This window comes from Sinocyclocheilus anshuiensis, unplaced genomic scaffold, assembly GCF_001515605.1.
Source record: "Sinocyclocheilus anshuiensis isolate Anshui unplaced genomic scaffold, SAMN03320099.WGS_v1.1 scaffold207, whole genome shotgun sequence".
Classification (NCBI taxonomy): Eukaryota; Metazoa; Chordata; class Actinopteri; order Cypriniformes; family Cyprinidae; genus Sinocyclocheilus; species Sinocyclocheilus anshuiensis.
In genome coordinates, this window is record NW_015551045.1 from 2,072,377 (window position 1) to 2,093,496 (window position 21,120).

Consider the following 21,120-nt stretch of genomic DNA (forward strand, 5'->3'; position numbering starts at 1 on the left):
AACCTTGGCCAGATCTGTGCCTTGCCACAATTCTGTCTCTGAGCTCTTCAGGCAGTTCCTTTGACCTCATGATTCTCATTTGCTCTGACATGCACTGTGAGCTGTAAGGTCTTATATAGACAGGTGTGTGGCTTTCCTAATCAAGTCCAATCAGTATAATCAAACACAGCTGGACTCAAATGAAGGTGTAGAACCATCTCAAGGATGATCAGAAGAAATGGACAGCACCTGAGTTAAATATATGAGTGTCACAGCAAAGGGTCTGAATACTTAGGACCATGTGATATTTCAGTTTTTCTTTTTTAATAAATCTGCAAAAATGTCAACAATTCTGTGTTTTTCTGTCAATATGGGGTGCTGTGTGTACATTAATGAGGAAAAAAAATTAACTTAAATGATTTTAGCAAATGGCTGCAATATAAAAAGAGTGAAAAATTGAAGGGGGTCTGAATACTTTCCGTACCCACTGTATATTTAGCAAAATGCATCTTTCTAGAGCTCTTATTTTCATGGAAATTGACACAATTTGAAATCTTTGTTTCATATCAAAAGTGACAAAACTCAAAGCTCACTGCGATTATTGGATGGCAGGTGCTACAAATAATATTCGTGAAGTTCTTTTCATCAACGGAAAACAGCACAGACTAAAAGATCGATCTCGGAATTTAAGAATACATACAGTTGCATCAAAATGAATATTGATTAACTGATATTGTCAGAGATAATAACCCAAAACGACGACATCACAATGGACAGAATGAATCTGTGGCCCTCAGAAGCAGATATTGACCATCACACGGACATGGAAGTGCTCCACGTGTTTTCATACTTGTTTGCACTAATTGACCCATGGGTGTTTATCTTGGGAAAAGTGTGTGTGTGCTGCAGTCTGACTCCAGCTCTGCAAACGCTGTCATCCATATGCAACCAGAAATATGAAAAAAAATTCAAAAATTCTACATTCTAAATGCAGTGTGACGCATTTGTTCTCCTGGTGCTGTAGGAGTTCAAGAGCTCCGGCTCGGCTAACACAGAGACCAGCAAGGTAGCAGGAACGCTGGAGACCAAGTACAAGTGGGCAGAACACGGCCTGACCTTCACTGAGAAGTGGAACACTGACAACACTCTGGGCACGGAGATCACTCTGGAGGACCAGGTACCAGACCCAGAAAACTGAGCTCCACTTGATTGGATATGAATTACATTCTCCTCATTTAACACGAATGCTGCTTTCTTCTCCTCAGCTGGCTAAAGGGCTGAAGTTGACGTTTGATTCCTCCTTCTCTCCGAACACTGGGTATGTCTGTGCTCTAGTATACTCGATGCCACTGTATTGACGTTTGGCATTTCCAGTATGGATGTAATATATAAAGGGAGGAATGTATTAGTTTTTGTTGTGAGTCTAAATTAGAACTGCACAATTTGTAGAATTGCAATTTATTAGTATTTTTTTTTTTTTTGTAATTTTGCCAACATTTTATAATATGCTGTAGGATTTACAGCAGCAATAATAATAATAACAATAATAATAATAATCATTTATTTATTTGTAATAAATACAAATTTAAAAACTACTCAAAATAAATGTTACTCTTGTAATTGACAATTGCAATTTATTATTATTATTTTTTTTATTTTACATTTTTTATTTATTTTATTCTCCTGATAAAAATTGCAATTGCGATTTTAAAATGCAATTAAATTTTTTTTTTGCAGGGATTCACAATTTGGCCAAGATTTTGTGGTTTGCTTTAGGATTATTATATGAAGATGATGATGATAATTCTAATAATGAAAATGATTATTATTTATTTACTAAATAAAAAAAAATAAAAAAAATGACAAAAAAATGAAATGAGAAATATTACTTGGTAGTAGTGGTGTTATTATTGCTAAAAAAAAAAAGAAATATATATATATATATGAAAAAATATTACTATTGTAATATTTCACTGTAAAAAAAAAAAATAGTATTTAATAGAAAAGATGGCATGATTTTGTAAAATGACTAATATCTTAGTATTGTCTTAATTTCTTCATTTTATAGCTAAACCACCAAACATTATTTTTACAGTAAACCGCCGGAGCCCTTAAAGCCTCTCTTTCATTGATAAGCGCCTCTCATTAGAAGAAGATTGGTGCATGTTTAGTTTCCAAATGCATGTTAAAGCGACTCGGACTCAGCAGATGGAGTTCATGTGGATCATTTACATTGAACTGAGACACTGAAAACACTGCGGATCATGAGCTGCTGATGTGTAAATAAAAACAGTGCTGCGCTTCACTCAGAAATACACGTGTATGATTTGATAATCACACTAAGCCATATCACGTTTTCGGTTTTCTTTTGATTAGTCGTGCAGCTCTAGTTAAACAAGCGCTGTATTAACACTGTATCAGTTGATAACAGACTTGCATTCAGTGTTGTGGTTTTTGCATTGCACACTGAGTCCGAAATTTTCGCACGTTGAAAAATAAATACGACCTCACGTTGTGTCAATCCCATTTACACACTGCCTCCGAAACTTTCGTCCATCATAAAAAAATTCGGATCAGGTTCGATTTTCTGCGTTTTTCGCATCCGTAGTAAGCATTTTAAGAGCTGTTCTGACAATTCAGAGCCACCGTGCAAGCAAACGCCAAAATCCAGAATGGCGATTGTCAAGTTGATTGCCTTCGTCTCGCAGCACAGAGCACCGTAAAAATCCTAGCACACCGAGTTCACAGAAATTGGTGGTCTTCTTTTTTTTTTATGTGTGGCTCTAGTATTGCTAGTAAACTTTGAATCACCCGTGATAATCCCGCTGCTCCTTGATAAGGAGGGGAACTCTCCGTCCTCTCTATATCTCAGGATTGGATGCACCCAATATTTCTAGAGGACAACAAAATCATCCTCACTGCTTGAAGACTCCATTTAGTACTGTTTTGAGAATTATTTTCGCAACGGATTAATACGCATCGGACTCAGTGTGCAAGGTTTCTGTGTGTGGTGAATTTTTAGGATGACGAATACTTTCGGACTCGGTGTGCACTGACCTAAACTCAGCACAGTTTCCTCTGACGTTTCGCTGGCTTCTCTCCCAACTTCCCAAAGCAAGAAGAGCGGAAAGATCAAGAGCGGCTACCAGCACGAGCACATCAACCTGGGCTGTGACGTAGACTATGACATCAATGGCACCGCGGTGCATGGAGCCGTGGTCGTGGGCTTCGAGGGCTGGCTGGCCGGGTACCAGATGACTTTCGAGGCTGGGAGGAACCGGGTCACCCAGAGCAACTTCGCGGTGGGCTACAAGACCGACGAGTTCCAGCTCCACACAAACGTGTATGTACCAAATGCAATATCGTCAGACCTACGCTAGCGAGTTAGAAAGGTGGGTTATTTATATATGCATTTATTCCCTGGCGATTGGATTTGTGAAGGGCTTTGCAGCAGGAAGCGGCCCGCTGGTGTCTGGAGCTTGTTTATGTCATTGAAGCTCAAAATTAGTTGTGTGCAGTTGTGTTTAGGGCTGTGTATAACACACTCACTGCAGCCTTTTTCATTAAAATATAGTAAAAAAAATTTTTTTTTCAATCAAATTAATTAAAGCAATAATCAACATTTGTCTTTTAGCAAAATAGTAAATTGCAGTTTTATATTCTTACGCTAAAAACATTTTATATAGGATTTGGTAGAAATGGCAAGACAGACATTGAATTAAACATGCTTTTTTATGAAGTAGTGTTTTCTTGTAAAAATACTGCAACCCTACTCTGCATAAAAATACCTAACCCTAACATCAAAAAATTATTTTTATACTGTATGCATGGTTTATGTGGGTCTTGGAAGTCATAATTAACTCTTCCACAAATGAAGGCCTTAAAAAGGTCTCAAGATGGAACAGAAAGTCTTAAATTCATAAAGTCTTGGCATTAAATGTTGCATGCACTACAAAAAAAAATGAGAACCTTTCTCACTGGTTGTCTTCCAACAAATATCTAAACATCCTGAAAGGCATCTCCTTCGAGACCCTCTTTCCCGTTTAACCCAGACGCTTGACCTCTGACCCACTTTCTGTACAGTCTGAATTTCTGAATTTTGAGTTTTAGAATTTTGCATTTTGAATTTTAGAATGTTGAGTTTGGTGTTCCAAATTTCTTCATCTTGAAAACTTGAAGCCTATTGTTAAAAACTGGATACTTGCAATCTAAGAATTCAGAACAAAAATCTGCTATTTGAAACAACATATCTATAAAATTGCCATAAAACGTCCTACTTTTATTTGAGATGCAAACTAAAGATATGAGGTCTTGTTTTCTGAGACTCTGAACAAACTTAAGTGATATATATATCTGTCAGTGTGGAAACCCTGTCTATGTTTTTCCCTTTTGCGGATTAAAATGGAAATATCCTTAGGAATCGAAGTATAGTCAAAATGTTGTTTTGCTGTTATGTGATTTAGTGAAATTCATTGTTCAAAACAAATGATCACCTAGAGAAATTTCTGTGTACTTTATGCATTCCAGAGCATTTTATTGATCTAAATGATGTGTTTTCAAATCGCAGGAATGATGGAACAGAATTCGGTGGCTCCATTTACCAGAAAGTGAACGATAACCTGGAGACGGCGGTCAACCTGGCCTGGACCGCCGGCAACAGCAACACCCGCTTTGGCATCGCGGCCAAGTATCAGATCGATGCCGATGCTTCCTTCTCGGTACGTGTGAAGTTAGCATTGCCACTTTTAGTTTTTTTTTTTTTTTGCAACATTTTTCACTGATCAAGGCAGTCATTTTTTGGCACCTCCTGGCATAATGATAACCGGTTACACCAAACCTTTATATTTGTACATATGAAACTAACAACAGTGTCGACGAATGTTCAGAATTGAACCCTAAATTCAAGATGTGAGGGTAAAAAAAATGCCCTATGTAAGTGCTAACACTTTCCATGAAACCAGTATTTATTATACATTATAAGGGTATTCTTAATGCATGCATAATGCCTTATAACATGTTGTATCATCTGATAAATAATCATTGCAGCAATTACAATGTAACATTATAATACGTACCTATTTGTGATGCATTGTAACATGACGCACAATAATATGATGCATTGTAACACTAGGTAAAGCCTGCCTTTATAATGCATCATAAATTGCACAATAATAAAAAAACCTTGTAATGTGTCGTCATCTCATGAATAATCATAACAACAGTAATACATGTAATGCACATTTAAACAGAATCCGATTCAGATTGCAACATTTAGGGTTCATTTAAGCAGAACTTTCAGAATCTGAAATTGGATTGGATTCATCCCGATTAGCACATCAATGCCCGTAAACATACCTAGTGTGAATGTAGCCTAAAAATGACAAGAGTCTGGATGAGAGGATGTGAAGCATGCTCTGTTATGAAAGGCCTGGTCTTTTCATGATGTTCAGCTGCTCATCAAATATAAGCCCATGCTATCTGAAGGAGCTGCATTCTAGTGCTGTTATATTTGTTTTCAGTGACTTTTGCAGTCAAACATGTTTTGTCTGTCTTACAGGCCAAAGTGAATAACTCTAGCCTCATCGGCCTGGGATATACTCAGACCTTGAAGCCTGGTGAGTATGTGTAGATGTGAGTTTATTAAACCTGTTGCAAATGCCTATTCCTCTGCTCCTGGACGACCGCTATTCTGCAGAGTTTAGCTGAACCCACCTCGTGGATTGCTGACAATCTTACAATAACAATTAGGGATGCACGATATTGGATTTTTGCAAATATCCGATATGCCGATATTTTTCATTTTGGCCGATAGCCGATGCAGATACCAATATATTTACTGTTACTGTTGACTCTATCACACACCAAACGCGTCATTCTGTACATGCTTTCTCAGTTTAAATGCAGCGATCCAAAACAGAGAATCTAATCATCATTCAGGCAAAACTTTGCTTCAAGAATGAGCCACACTGTTGACGTGATCTAATCGCTAGCACACCCTGAGCACATGTGAGTTAATGTATTCCTCTTATCGGCAAGACATATCGGCATAATTTTTCATATCAGGCCGATGCCGATATTTACATTTAAAGCCATTATCGGCCGATTCCAATATTGGTCCGATAATATCGTGCATCCCTAGTTACAATTGCATATTACATTGCAAAAATGGCAGAATATTCACTTGGAATTGCTATCACGCCGCAAAAGGTGGCAGTTGCATTTTAGACCATGCATTACCGGTCTATTTTCATTATTATATCTTTTATGTTTTTGAAAGAAGTCTCTACTGCTCTCCCAAGGCTGCGTTAATTTGATAAAAAATAGAGTAAAACTGTAATATTGTGAAATATAGCATTTTAAAATTAAGTTTTTCATGTACATGACTGGTCAAAAGTTTGGAATAATTAAAAATAAATTTTTTAAACCGTATTTTATGTCATGTTTCCACAAAAATTGAGCAGCACAACTGTTTCCAACATTGATAATAAATCAGCATATTAGAATGATTTCTGAAGATCATGTGACACTGAAGACTGCAGTAATGATGCTGGAAACTCTCAGCAATCAATTCCATTTTAACATATATTCACATAGAAAACAACCATTTGAAATGGCAATAGTATTTCTCAATATTACTGTTCTTTCTGTATTTTTGATCGAATAAATGCAGCCTTGATGAGCAGAAGAGACTCCTTTCAGAAACATTAAGTCTTACTGATGCCAAGCTTCTGAACAGCGGTGTATATGCCGTTTTCAGTAAGCTCTCTTGGATGTGATCGTTCCTTGTCCAACTTTTTCCCTCTTCTCTCGGTTCAGGTATTAAGCTGACCCTTTCTGCTCTTCTGGATGGGAAGAACGTTAACGCAGGTGGCCACAAACTGGGTTTGGGTCTGGAGTTCGAGGCATAGGAAGCTGAGGATTGCAATAATCCTGACTTTTCTGGATTGATTTTTCTTTTTTTGAATACCTATCCTCACACACCTTTTTTCTCTTAGATGCCCTGGCCAAGGAAGCGCACTATACTCGGTCAAATAATGCATTAGTGATGCTCACTTCTTCAGAGAGAGCAACAGTTGGGTATTTACTAGGTCACACAGAATGAAAGAAGAGCATTTGCAAAGTTATAAATGGCTTGAAAAATGTATTTTCACTACACTCAATGTTATTTATTACAGTGTTGATCATGACAGAATATTTAATTTTTGGGAAGGCGTTGGGTAGAAACGGAGACGTTTACATCAGACAACACTAATATTAGGCCACAACATTCCTGATCTGCGGTTTTCACCCCAGCAAAGCTTGAAGGAAAGGACCCGTATGTAACGGATGACACTCGCAGCCCATCACACCTTTAGTTGTAGACACCAGCCTTTTGGGTGCGTTTCGTGTTTTTGTCTCGTCTGTGTGAGTGAAACCACATGTGTATCTTCTCCATCATTGTTTTCTCGCTGCATACTGCCTGTACCTTTGATGGCAAAACTCTTTCAGCTCTCCCTGAACTAAAGGAGATTGTAAACAAGCTTCTGACATATTGGGGAGAGCAGAAAAGATCTGAATAGGTGGATGTAGTCTTCCGTTTTTAAGTGTAGGATTAGAATACTGTGGATTTAGCAGTATGGGTACTTTCAGTCGAATAAAACATTTCAATCTGGACCACACTACTCGACTGCAGTTTGGTTTCTTACTCCGAAAATCTGTCTTTTTGCATATAATAACTAGTATTTTTTTTCTTAAATGTGCAGTTTTAACATTTTAAAAGGCTGAAGTACATACACAAAGACTTTGGCATTGTGCCATTGTCTACTTTGTTTTTTTTTTTGTCAATGCAAGATGCATACAGTCGCATGTATTCAAGGTGTATGGAAACATACTTCCTTTGCTTTGAACATACTTCCTTTCAAAGAAATCTCCCCTTTTCACAAAAAAAAAAAGTTTATAATTGTGCTGAAGAGCACAAAAAGCTTTATAAACCAAATTAATATCCATTGTATTTATGCCATTGATAAAATCACAGGGCTGGCATGGAGGTATGTTAATTACAATATGAATAGTGTTTTTTATCAATTTATTTAAAATGCTTTAACCCCTTTGGTGCTCCTCTGGTACTTTTTAAAAAAAGTATTTTTTTTTTAAGAAATTTGTACTTTATCGTAAAGGTACAAAAGTTGGTAAATGTTTTGGCACTATGCGAACATGCACAAAATCTCTCTAGACTGGACTATTGTAATGCACTGCTAGGTGGTGTCCTGCATCTTCAATAAACAAGCTACAGGTAGTCCAAAATGCAGCGGCTAGAGTCCTTACCAGGTCGAGAAAATATGATCATATTACCCCAATTTTACAGTCTCTGCACTGGCTACCTATTAAATTCCGTATCAGTTACAATTAGCTCCTGCGTACCTAACTAGTCTTCTACCACGCTACAATCCATCACGCTCCCTAAGGTCACAAAACTGGACTTTTGGTAGTACCTAGGATAGCAAAGTCCACTAAAGGAGGTAATTTGGCTCCCAAACTCTGGAATAGCCTTCCTGATAACGTTTGGGGTTCAGACACACTCTCTCTGTTTAAATCTAGATTAAAGACATCTCTTTAGCCAAGCATACCATATTTTAAGCCTTAGAATACAGTATGCTTGGCTAAAGAGATGTCTTTAATCTAGATTTAAACAGTGTAGTGTGTTTTGGGTACCCTACCCAAAACACACTACAGAAACCCATTTTTTTAATGGCGTTAATAGTTAAAAGTTGATAGTTTGTAATATTTGTAATGGTTTTTGTAGTGGAAACCATTAGAATTTCTGTGATGGTTTCTATTGCTTTACTTCAGCAGGGTAGTAACTGCTAAGACGAAAAATGCATGCCTTTTTTATCACTTGAGTCGCTTTTCAAAAGTTGCTAAAAGTTGCCAAATACATTTTAATAAAAATTGCTACGTTGGCCACGCTGGCTGTTGTCTGCGCATGCGCCCCGATGACGTCAGCGCGGAAGATGGCGGCGGCGCGGAAGACGGGATCCAGAGACTCGGCGATGGGAATATTCGCAGTTTTTCTGTCACTGCAGATCCTTTCTGTGAGCTGCACATCTGTAACGAAAGGTTAGTGGAGGATTTCCCTATAAACATTAACAGCTTGTTCCCTGCGGCCAGTGGTGTCATTTTATTTTTTTGCCAAAAAGAGTTCGTGCTCCGTTGTGAAACTTCGCCTGTCAAGTTAACGTTAAATGAACCCCAAAGTAACGTCACTCTTCAAACGTCTTTCTCATCAAATGACGATAAATGGCACGTTTACATAATGTTACACTCCATAGAAAACTCGCTCAAGACTTCTGTTGATTCTGAGACCGGAAGTCTCGCGCTCTTGTGACGTGGTCAGTTTCTCAACTATTATTTAACTAACTATTATTATTTCTAATAGAATTTATTAGATATTATCTATTTTCTCAGAATGCTGAGATATAAATGAAACAAAATTGAAATCACCTCTTGTTTTTGCTATGGGAAATGCAACCAGTCTGACCAGAAACAGGAATAAAACTTATGAAAAATTATTGACCAGAAGGAGGATATCAAAAGCAGAGGCAGGGAAATCAATCAGTGGTTATGTGAACCAAACTAGGTTCTGAAAGATAATACATAATGATATTAAAGTTGGTTCCTGATTAAATAAACAAATTGGGTAAACATGGGCAAAAATGGGTGTTCCCAGCTGTCTGAGAGAAATGCAAAAGTTGTACATCTGACGTGAATATTAACTGGGTAGTAACTGAACACAGGTAATCTGCATTACGTAATCAGATTCCAAAAATTAAGTACTTGTAATTGGATTATATTACATTTTAAAATACTCGTAATCACACGACGGTTACTTTTTAAAGACACCATATTATTTATTTTTGAAATATAATTTTTATTTGAATTATTTAATCACTAAGTTGGTTATTTAGCCATGTATTACTGTGTCTTTGGAAGGTTTTTGTCTTTCAAACTCAGTTATTTTAAAATAATTTATTTTAATTTTACATTTTTATGATGGAATTATTCATTGAACTCACAAACACCCTGCAGTTCCTTCACGAATCCCGGTTTGGGAAGCCTTGACGTAATGTAATGGAATATATTAACGTAGTACAAGTTTATCCTATTTAAATCAATGTGATAGTTGAGTTGGGTCAAAAGAAATCTAAAAGTAATCAAAAAGTAGTCTGATCAGATTTTGTAATAGATTACGTTACTAACTACAATTTTTGCCATGCAATTTGGAATCAATAATGGACTACAATTTGTAATTTATGTAAAGCACTGGCAACAGCATCACAGTAATTGCTTTTAATGTGGCTTGTTTTTCATCCACAGCTGGTGTGGCTCAGAAGACAGGTGATAAACCCGGAAACGTCACTTTAGCACCCGATAAGAGTGCATCGAGCGTCCAGAACGACAGACGTCCAGACAGTCACTCGGGTCAGGTGACGAATGCAACGCAAGCTCCCGCTATCGTCATCAGCACCAAAGCAGCAGACGCTCCCACCGCTCCACCTACGACTGCTGCCGCAGACCTGCACGAAACCACTCCAAACCAGACTACTATCAAGCCACCAGAGCCCACCAGCACACCTGCAAACAAGCCCACCGCCGTCTCCACCCCTGCAGCTCACAGAACTGAGAGCACCTCGGATTACATGGATGACCGCATGGGCGACGATGATGGTGATAATTTTGGTGAAAACTTCACTGAGCCACCTCAAAACATCGGGGGTGTGACGAAAGACCCTGACAGCCTTCAAAACAAGGACACAAGCATCTACACCCAGGATGAAGACTCCCACTTCTTCTTTCATCTGGTCATCATCGCCTTTCTGGTGGCCATCGTGTACATCACCTACCACAACAAGAGGAAGGTAAGCTTCACTGTAAACGCCATAGTTAATTGCAGTTTATTGAGATCACCGTGATAGTTGCACAAGTTTCAATTTCAGTCACATTTTTCCAATGTAGGCGTGTAAAGAAATGCAACGATTAAATAAAAAATTATTTTGCATGCACCAAAGAAACTTATAATGAGAATCACTTAAAGCAGCACTATGTAACTTTTTCTGTGTTCAAAATGTGCAAACTGTATGTAATGAGCGAGTACATCATGAATTAATCTTCCAAACTGCGTTTTTGTCTCATTCCGAATCACTACGGTACTCTTATAATAAGTACTTATATTCGGACTATTGTAGCCTGGTCGCCGCTGCGGAGTAACACATACCTGCGTGAATCGCCATAGACATAAACTTAGAGAAGTAGCTCCGGTTGGAATGTTCTTCCGCGGGATGGGTGCAGTTCTGTTTATTAACCGCTAGAGTGCCTAAAGTAACATAGTGCTGCTTTTAGGGCTTCTGCAGTTTACTGTCAAAATAAAGAACATAAAAATGACATGATGCATCTTTTGAAAAGTGAAGAAATTACTGCCATAAATATTAGTATTTTACAGTTGTAATGTAAAATGAAATAATTATTATTTTTCTTAAATAATTTCCTAAATACTTGTTTTATTTTACAATAGTAATATTTATTTTGTTTTTCAGTATTTTTTTTTTTTTAATAAAAATTTGTTTAATGATATTTTCTATCCATAGTGAAGATAACATTTTTATGAATTACTTTCACTCAGGGACTAGTTTAGTAAGATTTTACCAGAGAAGATTTTAGAATTTTTATCACGTTAGTCTTGTGTAATTTAAACTGCTGTATTTTTCCAATTTCTTGGTTTTTTTCTTTTGTGTTTATGTAATTGTTGTATTATTGCAACTGAAAATAGCCTTGGATGCTGACATGGTGATACAAATAAATAACTATTACTATATCCGTAGTGAGATATAATCACACATTTTTGACCAAAATTGTGCAGCCCCACAAACAAGCAAAGCAAAAAAAAAAAAAAAGTTTTTAAATGCCATTTTAATTTGCAATTTCAAAAAAGAAAGTATATTAAAGTAAATTAACTTAGATACTCTTCACATTTTATTCCCATAATGTTATGACAGTTTTTCCCCGTGGTATCGAAAATGGTGTTAAATATCAATATTTTTTTAATGTCAAGGTATTGCATCAAAGTTAGAAGTGTTAGTATCGTGACAATACTGGTTCACATATACAGTGGTGGCCAAAATGATTAGAACACTAGTATTTCCAGCAGCTTAAAATGGTTCCAAGTCAGTTATTTCTATGTTTTGCTGTAGTGTGTCAGTAGGAAATATCAGTTTACATTTCCAAACATTCATGACACACTACAGCAAAACATAGAAATAACTGACTTAAAACCATGTTTAGCTGCTGGAAATATTGTGTTCTAATCATTTTGGCCACCACTGTACATGCATATAAGATCACGCAGTATGTAAAATGAAGGAGATGAAAGGCACATAAATGAGCATTGTTTCTGTCAGAGGCAGGCGTATCGTGTGAATGATCTGTCGTCATGATGGACCTCTGCTCTGTGTTTGCAGCTGATGCTGCTGGCTCAGAGTCGCCGCTGGCGGGACGGTTTCTGCTCGCGCGGGGTGGAGTATCACCGGCTCGAACAGAACGTCAACGAGGCCATGCCCTCGCTCAAGATGACCAACGATTACATCTTTTGAAGAAATGCAAACAGCTGATTTTGTCCACACATTATGTCTTATTTAATCAGGGGAGGAGAGATTGTGCTTTAGTAGTGTGTTTGTGTGCACTCTTCAGAAGGTCTTCGGTTCTGCTTCTTGTTTTCTTCGGTGTCTATAAAAGCAAACGGTTTTGCTCTACTTTTAATCATTTTTGAAGGAAAGCAAATGAAGGTCTGTCTCTGTAAATATTTGATTATAAACCTGCTGTCTGTCACGTATAAGCCTAGAATAAGATACGGATGATTATTTCGAGTCGTGTTCAGCTCAGCTCATACGAAGCCATGCTAACTCCAGAACAGCGTTAGATGTGTGTGTTTGCTTTGCAGCTGCTTTGGGCTGGTCGCCTTTCTGTTTGTGTTATGACTTCAGTGAAGTTGTTTTATAGGAGCCGGGTCCACCGTTGCCAAAGCTCAGGAGATTTATGGGAAATTAGCGTGCAACTGTTTTTATTCACTGCTTTAAGCATTGCCCCATCTCAACACGACTGTAGCAGCAGCAGCCACAGGCGTCGTATATCAGTATGTGTGTGCAAATCTGCTTCAGCTACAACACAGGTTTCAAAAAGGTGGAAAATATCCAGTAAATTTCGGAAACATTCCAGGATTTTTTTTGAATATTCCAGGGATTTTTTTGGAAAGTTTCCGGAAATTTACCGGAAATTTTCCACCCCTTTGCAACCCTACTAATAACACACATTGCAGCATCTTCATCTCTGATTTCCAGCAGAGCACATGAAGGTTGTGTCTGTGCATGAAGACAGCATATTGATTTCCTCTTCAATCAGTATAAATTATGTTCATCAATAAAGCACCTCTGTATGCACAGAGTCACTGAGTGTCTCTTTTATTGTGATATTGGATTTTGTTGCACTTTATTACACATGCATATCAACAAATGATTCCATATACATCAGCTTTTTTTGTTTTAGAGCACATTCAGCCATATGTTTGTATGTATTTATTGATTTATTGAGGTGTTGAATTGCGTGTGTGTGAGGAGCCACTGGAGGGCAGAAGAGTCCAAGAAACAAGTTTGCTTTGATCAGGCGACTAGATACTGTATAAAGAGCAGGACTATAAAACCTTCTGACCAATACATTTCCATAACTTCTCCAGTCATCTGTGAAAAATCTATATAATATAGATATTGCAAACAAATAGTTAGCTGATAAAATATAAAGCTGTTAGTATTCACTCCAGAAATGTATTTATACAGTACTTTTCCAAAATGTTCATTTAAATGACTTTGTCAGGCCTGGAAATCACAACTTTTAAGATGTGACCGTCGGACCCCTGATAAATCTGGATTCTTAATTTTAAGTCTGGTATATTGTGTATAGTATGATACTGTATACAGTATAGTTGGCTATCAATCTCTGTCTATTAGAATCATATACTTGTATGTTACATTTTACTTCATACTTTTCAATGTGGAAGGAACAATGAAATATTGAGCTGAACTTTATCTTCATCACAGCTAAAGATAAAGGTCATGTTTATCTGTTAGTTATTTTTTTTAGGTTGTAGCTAAACACTGCAGTCAGGGAAATAGGACATTTTTGTGTTCGTAGACAAGGGATGAAGTAGTCAGAAATACTGATTTGAGTTTGAATAATTTTATAACACAAGAAGAAATGGAGAGTGGAGTTAAACGAGAGACAGCTATCTATTAAATCAATTTCCTTTAACTGGCTTTGTACAAAAATATTTGACTGCAGAATGACACCGTTGTCACCACAGAGATCCTTCCTCTCTCTTCTGAACGCATGCATCAGACAAACGTGTTCTCTACATTAAAGGGACAGTTCAGCCACAAATGAAGACGTGCTGAAAATGTACTCGTCCTCAGATCATCTGAGATGTAGATGAGTTTGTTTCTTCATCAGGTTTGGAGAAATGTAGCATTGCATCAGTGTCTCAGCAATGGATGCTCTGCAGTGAATGGGTGCCGTCAGAATGAGAGTCCAAACAGCTGATAAAAACTTCACAATAATCCATAAAGATTTGTAAGTAATCCACAAGCTTTAAACAAGTTAGTTTAAACAAATCCATCATTTTGTAAACTTCAAACCGTTGCTTCTGGCTTAAATACGAGTCCATAATCCATAATAACGCTTCCTCCAGTGAAAAGTGGTCTGGTCTGAATCAGGAGAGAAATCTGCACAGATCAGTCCAAAACAGCTCTAAACAAAGACATGTTTGGATTTTGATGTGAGAGACGGAGATGGACCTTTTCACTGGAGGAAGCATTATTATGGATTATGGACTCATATTTTAGCCAGAAGCGAAGTTTAAATTTCTTAATAATGGATTTGTTTCTTACAAACATTCAACTTTTGTCTTCTCCAGATGTTAACTGATGGACTGGAGTGCTGTGGATCACTTGTGGATTATTGTGATGTTTTTATCAGCTGTTTGGACTCTCATTCTGACGGCACCCATTCACTGCAGAGCATCCATTGCTGAGACACTGATGCAGTGCTACATTTCTACAAACCTGATGAAGAAACAAACTCATCTACATCTTGGATGCCTTAAAGGGATACTCCACCCCAAATTGAAAATGTTGTCATTAATCACTTACCCCCATGTCGTTCCAAACCCGTAAAAGCTTAATTCGTCTTCGGAGCACAATTTAAGATATTTTGGATGAAAACCGGGAGGCGTGTGACTCCCATTGACTGCCAAGCAAATTACACTGGAACGACATGGGGCTAAGTGATTAATGACAACATTTTCATTTTGGGGTGGAGTATCCCTTTAAGGGAGAGGACATTTTCATTCATTCAGGCTCATTTTTGGGTGAAATGAGATTACTAATATCCTACAACATTAAAAGGCAGGAAGTGTCATTTATTATAAATAAAATAGTGCAATATAAAATATTTAAATATTATTAAATAAAAACAACAAAACCACTCTGAATTCACCTAAAGTTTTATTTGTAATCTAAAAGGTAATTATGCTTTGTTTATGTACACCTAGGGGTTGCATTTAATTTATCATTATCACATAACTACGGGGGCCGGTCTCAGGTTTGATCATATGTAAGGAGGGGGACTTCAGAGACGAGAGGTGGGGAAGCACTGCTCTTGGAAGACCAAGACATGAAACACTGAATCAAGACCTGAAGCCAGTGGGTGCATCTCCTGTCTGGAGGGCACGAGGGCCAGCTTTCATCTGCCGCAGGCCCTGTCTGACATCTCCGGGCCCTTTGCATGGCCCTTAATGAGATCATTCATGTCCCACAATACATCTGCCGGGATGCAGGAAATTGCTTTCCAGCCGGAGCAGTATCTGCTGATGGGGGCTTGATTGTGGTCAGGTGAAAAAAAGGCCACAAGACGAGTGATGGAGAAACAACACAAATAGCCCGGTTTGATTTAGAGAAATAGGCTCTGATAAAACACCATGTAGAGATTTCTGATGTTTTCTTTCACTTCCAGTGTCTGAGTGGAATCTGATAAATCAAAGTGTTTTATTCGTTCTAATCAGAGCCGGATCTCCAACTGAGTCATCCACATTTGTTCTTTAACAATTGGCGATACCAGTGCGTCTTTTGTTTTTGTAAAATGCAGCTTTTTTTAAACTTTTTTTCTACTGTTTGAATGTTGCTGGAAGGCGAGTTTTAAAGATGATTTAAACATTTTAAAATCATTTGATGTTTGTGTGCAGTGGTCAGGTTTTAGAAACATTTTATTTCAGAAACTTATTTTATTTCCATTTTACAATAAATTGACTAAAGGCTGAGAAACAACACAAATAGCCCGGTTTGATTTAGAGAAATAGGCTCTGATAAAACACCATGTAGAGATTTCTGATGTTTTCTTTCACTTCCAGTGTCTGAGTGGAATCTGATAAATCAAAGTGTTTTATTCGTTCTAATCAGAGCCGGATCTCCAACTGAGTCATCCACATTTGTTCTTTAACAATTGGCGATACCAGTGCGTCTTTTGTTTTTGTAAAATGCAGCTGTCCAGCTAACAAAGATTAGTCAATAGATGCAAATATTTACAGTGTCTCTTTTTTTTAAACTTTTTTTCTACTGTTTGAATGTTCCTGGAAGGCGAGTTTTAAAGATGATTTAAACATTTTAAAATCATTTGATGTTTGTGTGCAGTGGTCAGGTTTTAGAAACATTTTATTTCAGAAACTTATTTTATTTCCATTTTACAATAAATTGACTAAAGGCTTCCAAGTCTGACACTTCTCTAACCTTTCCTTCAAAAAACTGAAAATGTCAGAAAAGTCAAAATTTGCCAAACATCTATATAATATAGATTAGATTGATTCTTGCTGGCACTTTAGCGTCTTTCTGGTTGCTGGGCTTTTGCATTAGTGTGCACTCTCACGTCTTAGGTGAATGGGTGCCGTCAGAATGTCCAAACGGCTAATAAAAACCAGAAGCTACGGTTTGAAGTTAGACATGTCTTAAGGATGGATTTGTTTCAGCTTTTGGCTTCACGAGATGTTAACTGATGGACTGGAGTGCTGTGGATTACTTGTGGATTATTGTGAAGTTTTTATCAGCTGTTTGGACTCTCATTCTGACGGCACCCATTCACTGCAGAGCATCCCTTGCTGAGACACTGATGCAATGCTACATTTCTACAAACCTGATGAAGAAACAAACTCATCTACATTTTTGATGGCCTGAGGCTGAGTACATTTTTAGCATATGTTAATTTTTGTGTGAACTATTCCTCTAACAAATTGGATAGCTATCTGATCAGAGAAAACACATGAAGTAGTCAAGTGTAAAAAGGCCCACACGTCCTGAGGTGACAGCAGAAATTTATGTGATGTATATTTCAAAATGTTTGATAACTGTCATATTTAAAAATGTGTAATAATTATAAGAAAAACCTGAGACCAATCAATCGCAGTCAGAATGCAAGTGGTTGTGTCCTCTGGCGGCGAGGTTGAGAAATGGCTGAGTTGCATTGATGCAATAAAGATGATATTTGCTTGCGGTGGGAGCATTGCATTCATTTTCCTTTGATTCATTTCAGAAGCGCTGCACTGAAGTGTTGTTTTAGTCATTAAAGTTTCAGCATCGCCTGCATGACTCGCAAGTTCTGAGAAACCCAACTCAGCATCTTATGAGTCATTCTATAATTTAGTATACATTTCACATCAGGACAAAAGTGTAAAAACAATATGCTTTCTTAATGAATCAACTACTGGTTTCAGTTGATGTATTTTTATCAGTGTAACTTGTCTGCTAGTTGCCAAGCTTAATCATTACACACAATTTTGATATTACAAGAAAAAGATGTTTTCCCAGGCGGTGAGTTTACAGTCTCACCATTTTGACTCAAAATTTCAATGCCAGGTCTTGTTTGGCCAACCAGATGTTATTTTCTTAATCAGGTTAACCTCAAATTTCAAATATTTGAATTAAAAATATTGCAAATCATAAAAATGTACCGGTTAATGTGCTCAAAATGTCCACTGAAGAAAATGACTGGTCACATGGTTTTATGATAAACCATTTTTTTTTGGTCATTTTCAGTGTTTGGTTAGTAACATTTGACCATTTTTGAGAACATGAGAAAAATGAAATATTTTCTTATTTGAAAGAAAATTTATTTTTAACCCTATTTTTCTAAGGCATTTGGATTGTAGACATACATTTAATATAGCTATACATAATCTTGACCTGAACCTTTTTTATTTATTATTTTGAACTCAAGACTACATTTAGTATTGCATTTAGTAATTTAGCAGATGCTTTTATCATTTAAAAAGCAGACATTGGAAAAACTGCAATTTAAGGGACATAAAGACAATATCAAGCAAATTGAAAAACAGCATGCGCAAAAAATAAAAAAATATTTACTGACCCCAAACTTCTGAACAGTAGTGTATATTGTTACAAAAGGTAAATGCTGTTCTTTTAAACTTTTATTCATCGATATACACACACACACACACACACACACACACACACACACACACACAAATGACATGAGACATGAGATGTACCCTAAATTATAGAATGACTGTTTAGAAATTCACTCCCTTCTAAACTTTGCGGGGGACCTTGTAATGTTCTGAGACGAAGAGCTTTTTTAGCATGAGATTAGTCATTTCTGAGAGCAGTGACAGTGGGCTGTTTGGATCTCTTTAGTGACTTATCAAAGCACAACACTCTTCCACTGATCCACAATTAAAGAAACTGCTATCCTATCTATCCTCCCGTATATGGATAAGGCTTATCTGTGCTCTTCTTACAGTTCTGCCTCAACAAGAGTATTATTAGTAAAGTCTCATCTAATCCAGCTCTTTAACTCCTGTAGGGCTGAAGGAAGGCTGTTTTAGTTCCTTACATGAGGAAAATTCACTTTTGCTTATTATTGGTTACATTTACTGCTAGAATCTGAACCACTGATATTTAGGTACAAATATATTGCACTAATTTTTCTACTTAGCCATGTTTAAAACAAGGTTTAATGCTTGTACTGGGTAGCGGTCCCCATGCATTTTTGTTGGTGTGAGCAGAATAATGCAAAAAGCAATCTGCATTACATCAATTTGCATTTATTGTAAATTAATTGTTGTGCTCCAGTGTCTCCTGTGTCATTTTAGATTCAACTTTGTGCAGAGTACTAGTACAGAGCCAATACAATGTAGTTAGTATCTAACCAGCAGTGCAAATAGCAATATGTATATATGTCATTGAATATAAAGTGTAATTGACGTGGTGTCCAAATTTAAAAAGTGCATTGTGATGACGTATATATGTCCATATGTCATACAGCACTATTTTCAGCTTTATACGTATGTGGTATATAGTACAGTCATCTGTAAATATTTTTATTTTATCATTTGATTTTCTTGTAGTTGTTTTGTTTGATTTTCTTGTAGTGGCAACATACAGAGCCCCTAAAATAAAACATTATAGTAGTAAAAAAATACAGACTTCTGCATGCACACAAGAAACATTTTTGTGCTCTCGAGAAACTATTCACATGCGCATGGGAATTTTTTCGCATGCTTGCACATTACAATTTCTAGTTTTATACAACCTATTTCCTTTGTGCATCACTGCCATCTTACTATGAATAAAGCGAGAGCATGGATGCATATGAATTAATAGAGATCTACCTGCTCAAAATCTGGCTTTCCTTATGGTAGCACGTCTAATATCAAGGCCTAATGTCCAATTTAGAACATCCACTGCGGCGGCGGAGAAACCATGACACAAAATGGGCTGATGTGTGCATTGTCCTATTTGCCAAGTTCAAGGGTCTATAAAAAAAAAAGACTGGTGTAAAAAAAGTGTTCAAAATGTGGCTTTTGTTAGGGCAATATGTCATATTTCAAGGCCTTAGGTCTCTTTAACGCATATTCTGTGGCACCACACCGCAAAATGGGCTGATGGCACAATAGGTGGCTCAGTGTGCATTGTCCTATTTAATGGTTTCTCATGCGCACATAAAAGTCTGTATATTTTTTATTTTTGCAAAGGTCATCGAGGCTATGTCAAACAGTGCTAAGGATATCGCGAGAAGAAACCCGAAATGCAAAACATTTTGCATAATGAAAAAGTGCATCTTGAATTAATTCAGTCGTGTTTGACAATCACTAAAGAATCACTAAACAGCTGGCATGAAAACACACTTCTTTTATGATAAACTTGTTTTCATTAAATTTTGAATTTTCTATTAAAAAAAAAAAGTCTGGAAATGCAAATATTTTTACATACTCTGCTTTCTTTTCTCCATACTTTTCCAGACCTGGAAATGACTTAAATCAAATTCCAGACTTTTCCAAACTGCGTAGGAACCCTGTGGAGGACCGGTGTCCTGCAACCCTAATTACAGACAGCTGCATGTGTTTGATTAGCGACAGACCTCTGCAGGACACTGTCCCTCCAGAACCCAAGAACAGATTTCCTTCCAAATACAATCTGACATTGTTTTTTCTGTGCACTTACACAAGTGTTTCAGCTTAAGCTTATTGATGCACATCTGGTGTCATTTCAAGCTGAGAAGCTGACAAATGAAGACGTGAGAGTGCAGTAACACAAGGGGCTCCGTTATCAGTGTAATTGATAGTCTCCCTCTAGCGGTGGCTTGGATTGATAACAGAAAGTAAAAGTATTCATCAACATGCACGCTAAAATCAACCACTGTTCCCTATATCATGAGCTGCTGTGATCTGGCAGAGATTCCTCCTGTCAGTCGTCTGATGCTCTCATAATGAGACGAGACGCATGTTCACAAACATCTGCCGCACATCACTGCGCTCTTATAGAGATGAGAGCGTCTGTCAGCCTGTCTACGTTCACACTCACACACTTGACACACAACCGAGTTTCCCCGTCTTCTGTATGTCTTAGCCGTCAGCACGTTTCACAGGATACTTGATAACATTGTCTTTACTGTGTGAGTTCACTGTAGAAATAATGTCCTCATAACATCTGATATAAATCTCAATTGTACTTATTCTCTAAATGATATTATGATTTAGACAATCTCGTAAGGCATTCT

General features: G+C 37.2%; 2 protein-coding genes and 1 long non-coding RNA gene across 4 annotated transcripts in view; 2 read left to right on the forward strand and 1 right to left on the reverse strand.

Moving 5' to 3' along the window:
• The window catches only part of LOC107661687 (uncharacterized), a 7,107-nt gene extending 1,187 nt beyond the window's left edge, over positions 1-5,920 (reverse strand). The window contains exon 1 of the long non-coding RNA XR_001631131.1: positions 5,823-5,920. This is a non-coding gene — a long non-coding RNA (uncharacterized LOC107661687). The remainder of the gene's footprint in view (positions 1-5,822) is intronic.
• The window catches only part of vdac1 (voltage-dependent anion channel 1), a 12,787-nt gene extending 5,150 nt beyond the window's left edge, over positions 1-7,637 (forward strand). The window contains exons 4-9 of the mRNA XM_016451412.1: positions 1,004-1,156; positions 1,245-1,297; positions 3,095-3,322; positions 4,547-4,697; positions 5,537-5,594; positions 6,796-7,637. Of these exons, the coding sequence (XP_016306898.1) occupies positions 1,004-1,156; positions 1,245-1,297; positions 3,095-3,322; positions 4,547-4,697; positions 5,537-5,594; positions 6,796-6,887 (735 nt within the window). The 3' untranslated portion in view covers positions 6,888-7,637. The remainder of the gene's footprint in view (positions 1-1,003; positions 1,157-1,244; positions 1,298-3,094; positions 3,323-4,546; positions 4,698-5,536; positions 5,595-6,795) is intronic.
• A 1,293-nt stretch (positions 7,638-8,930) lies between these two features.
• Positions 8,931-13,447, forward strand: LOC107661789 (keratinocyte-associated transmembrane protein 2). Of its 2 annotated transcripts, XM_016451558.1 has the most exons (4): positions 8,931-9,075; positions 10,333-10,353; positions 10,402-10,874; positions 12,471-13,447. In XM_016451558.1, exons 1-4 carry the CDS (start codon positions 8,952-8,954, stop codon positions 12,600-12,602), a joined length of 750 nt encoding a protein of 249 aa, XP_016307044.1. In that variant the 5' UTR covers positions 8,931-8,951; the 3' UTR covers positions 12,603-13,447. The 2 variants fall into 2 exon arrangements, with proteins under 2 accessions (XP_016307044.1, XP_016307043.1); XM_016451557.1 differs by having other exon boundaries at positions 10,333-10,874.
• The last annotated feature ends 7,673 nt before the right edge of the window (positions 13,448-21,120 follow it).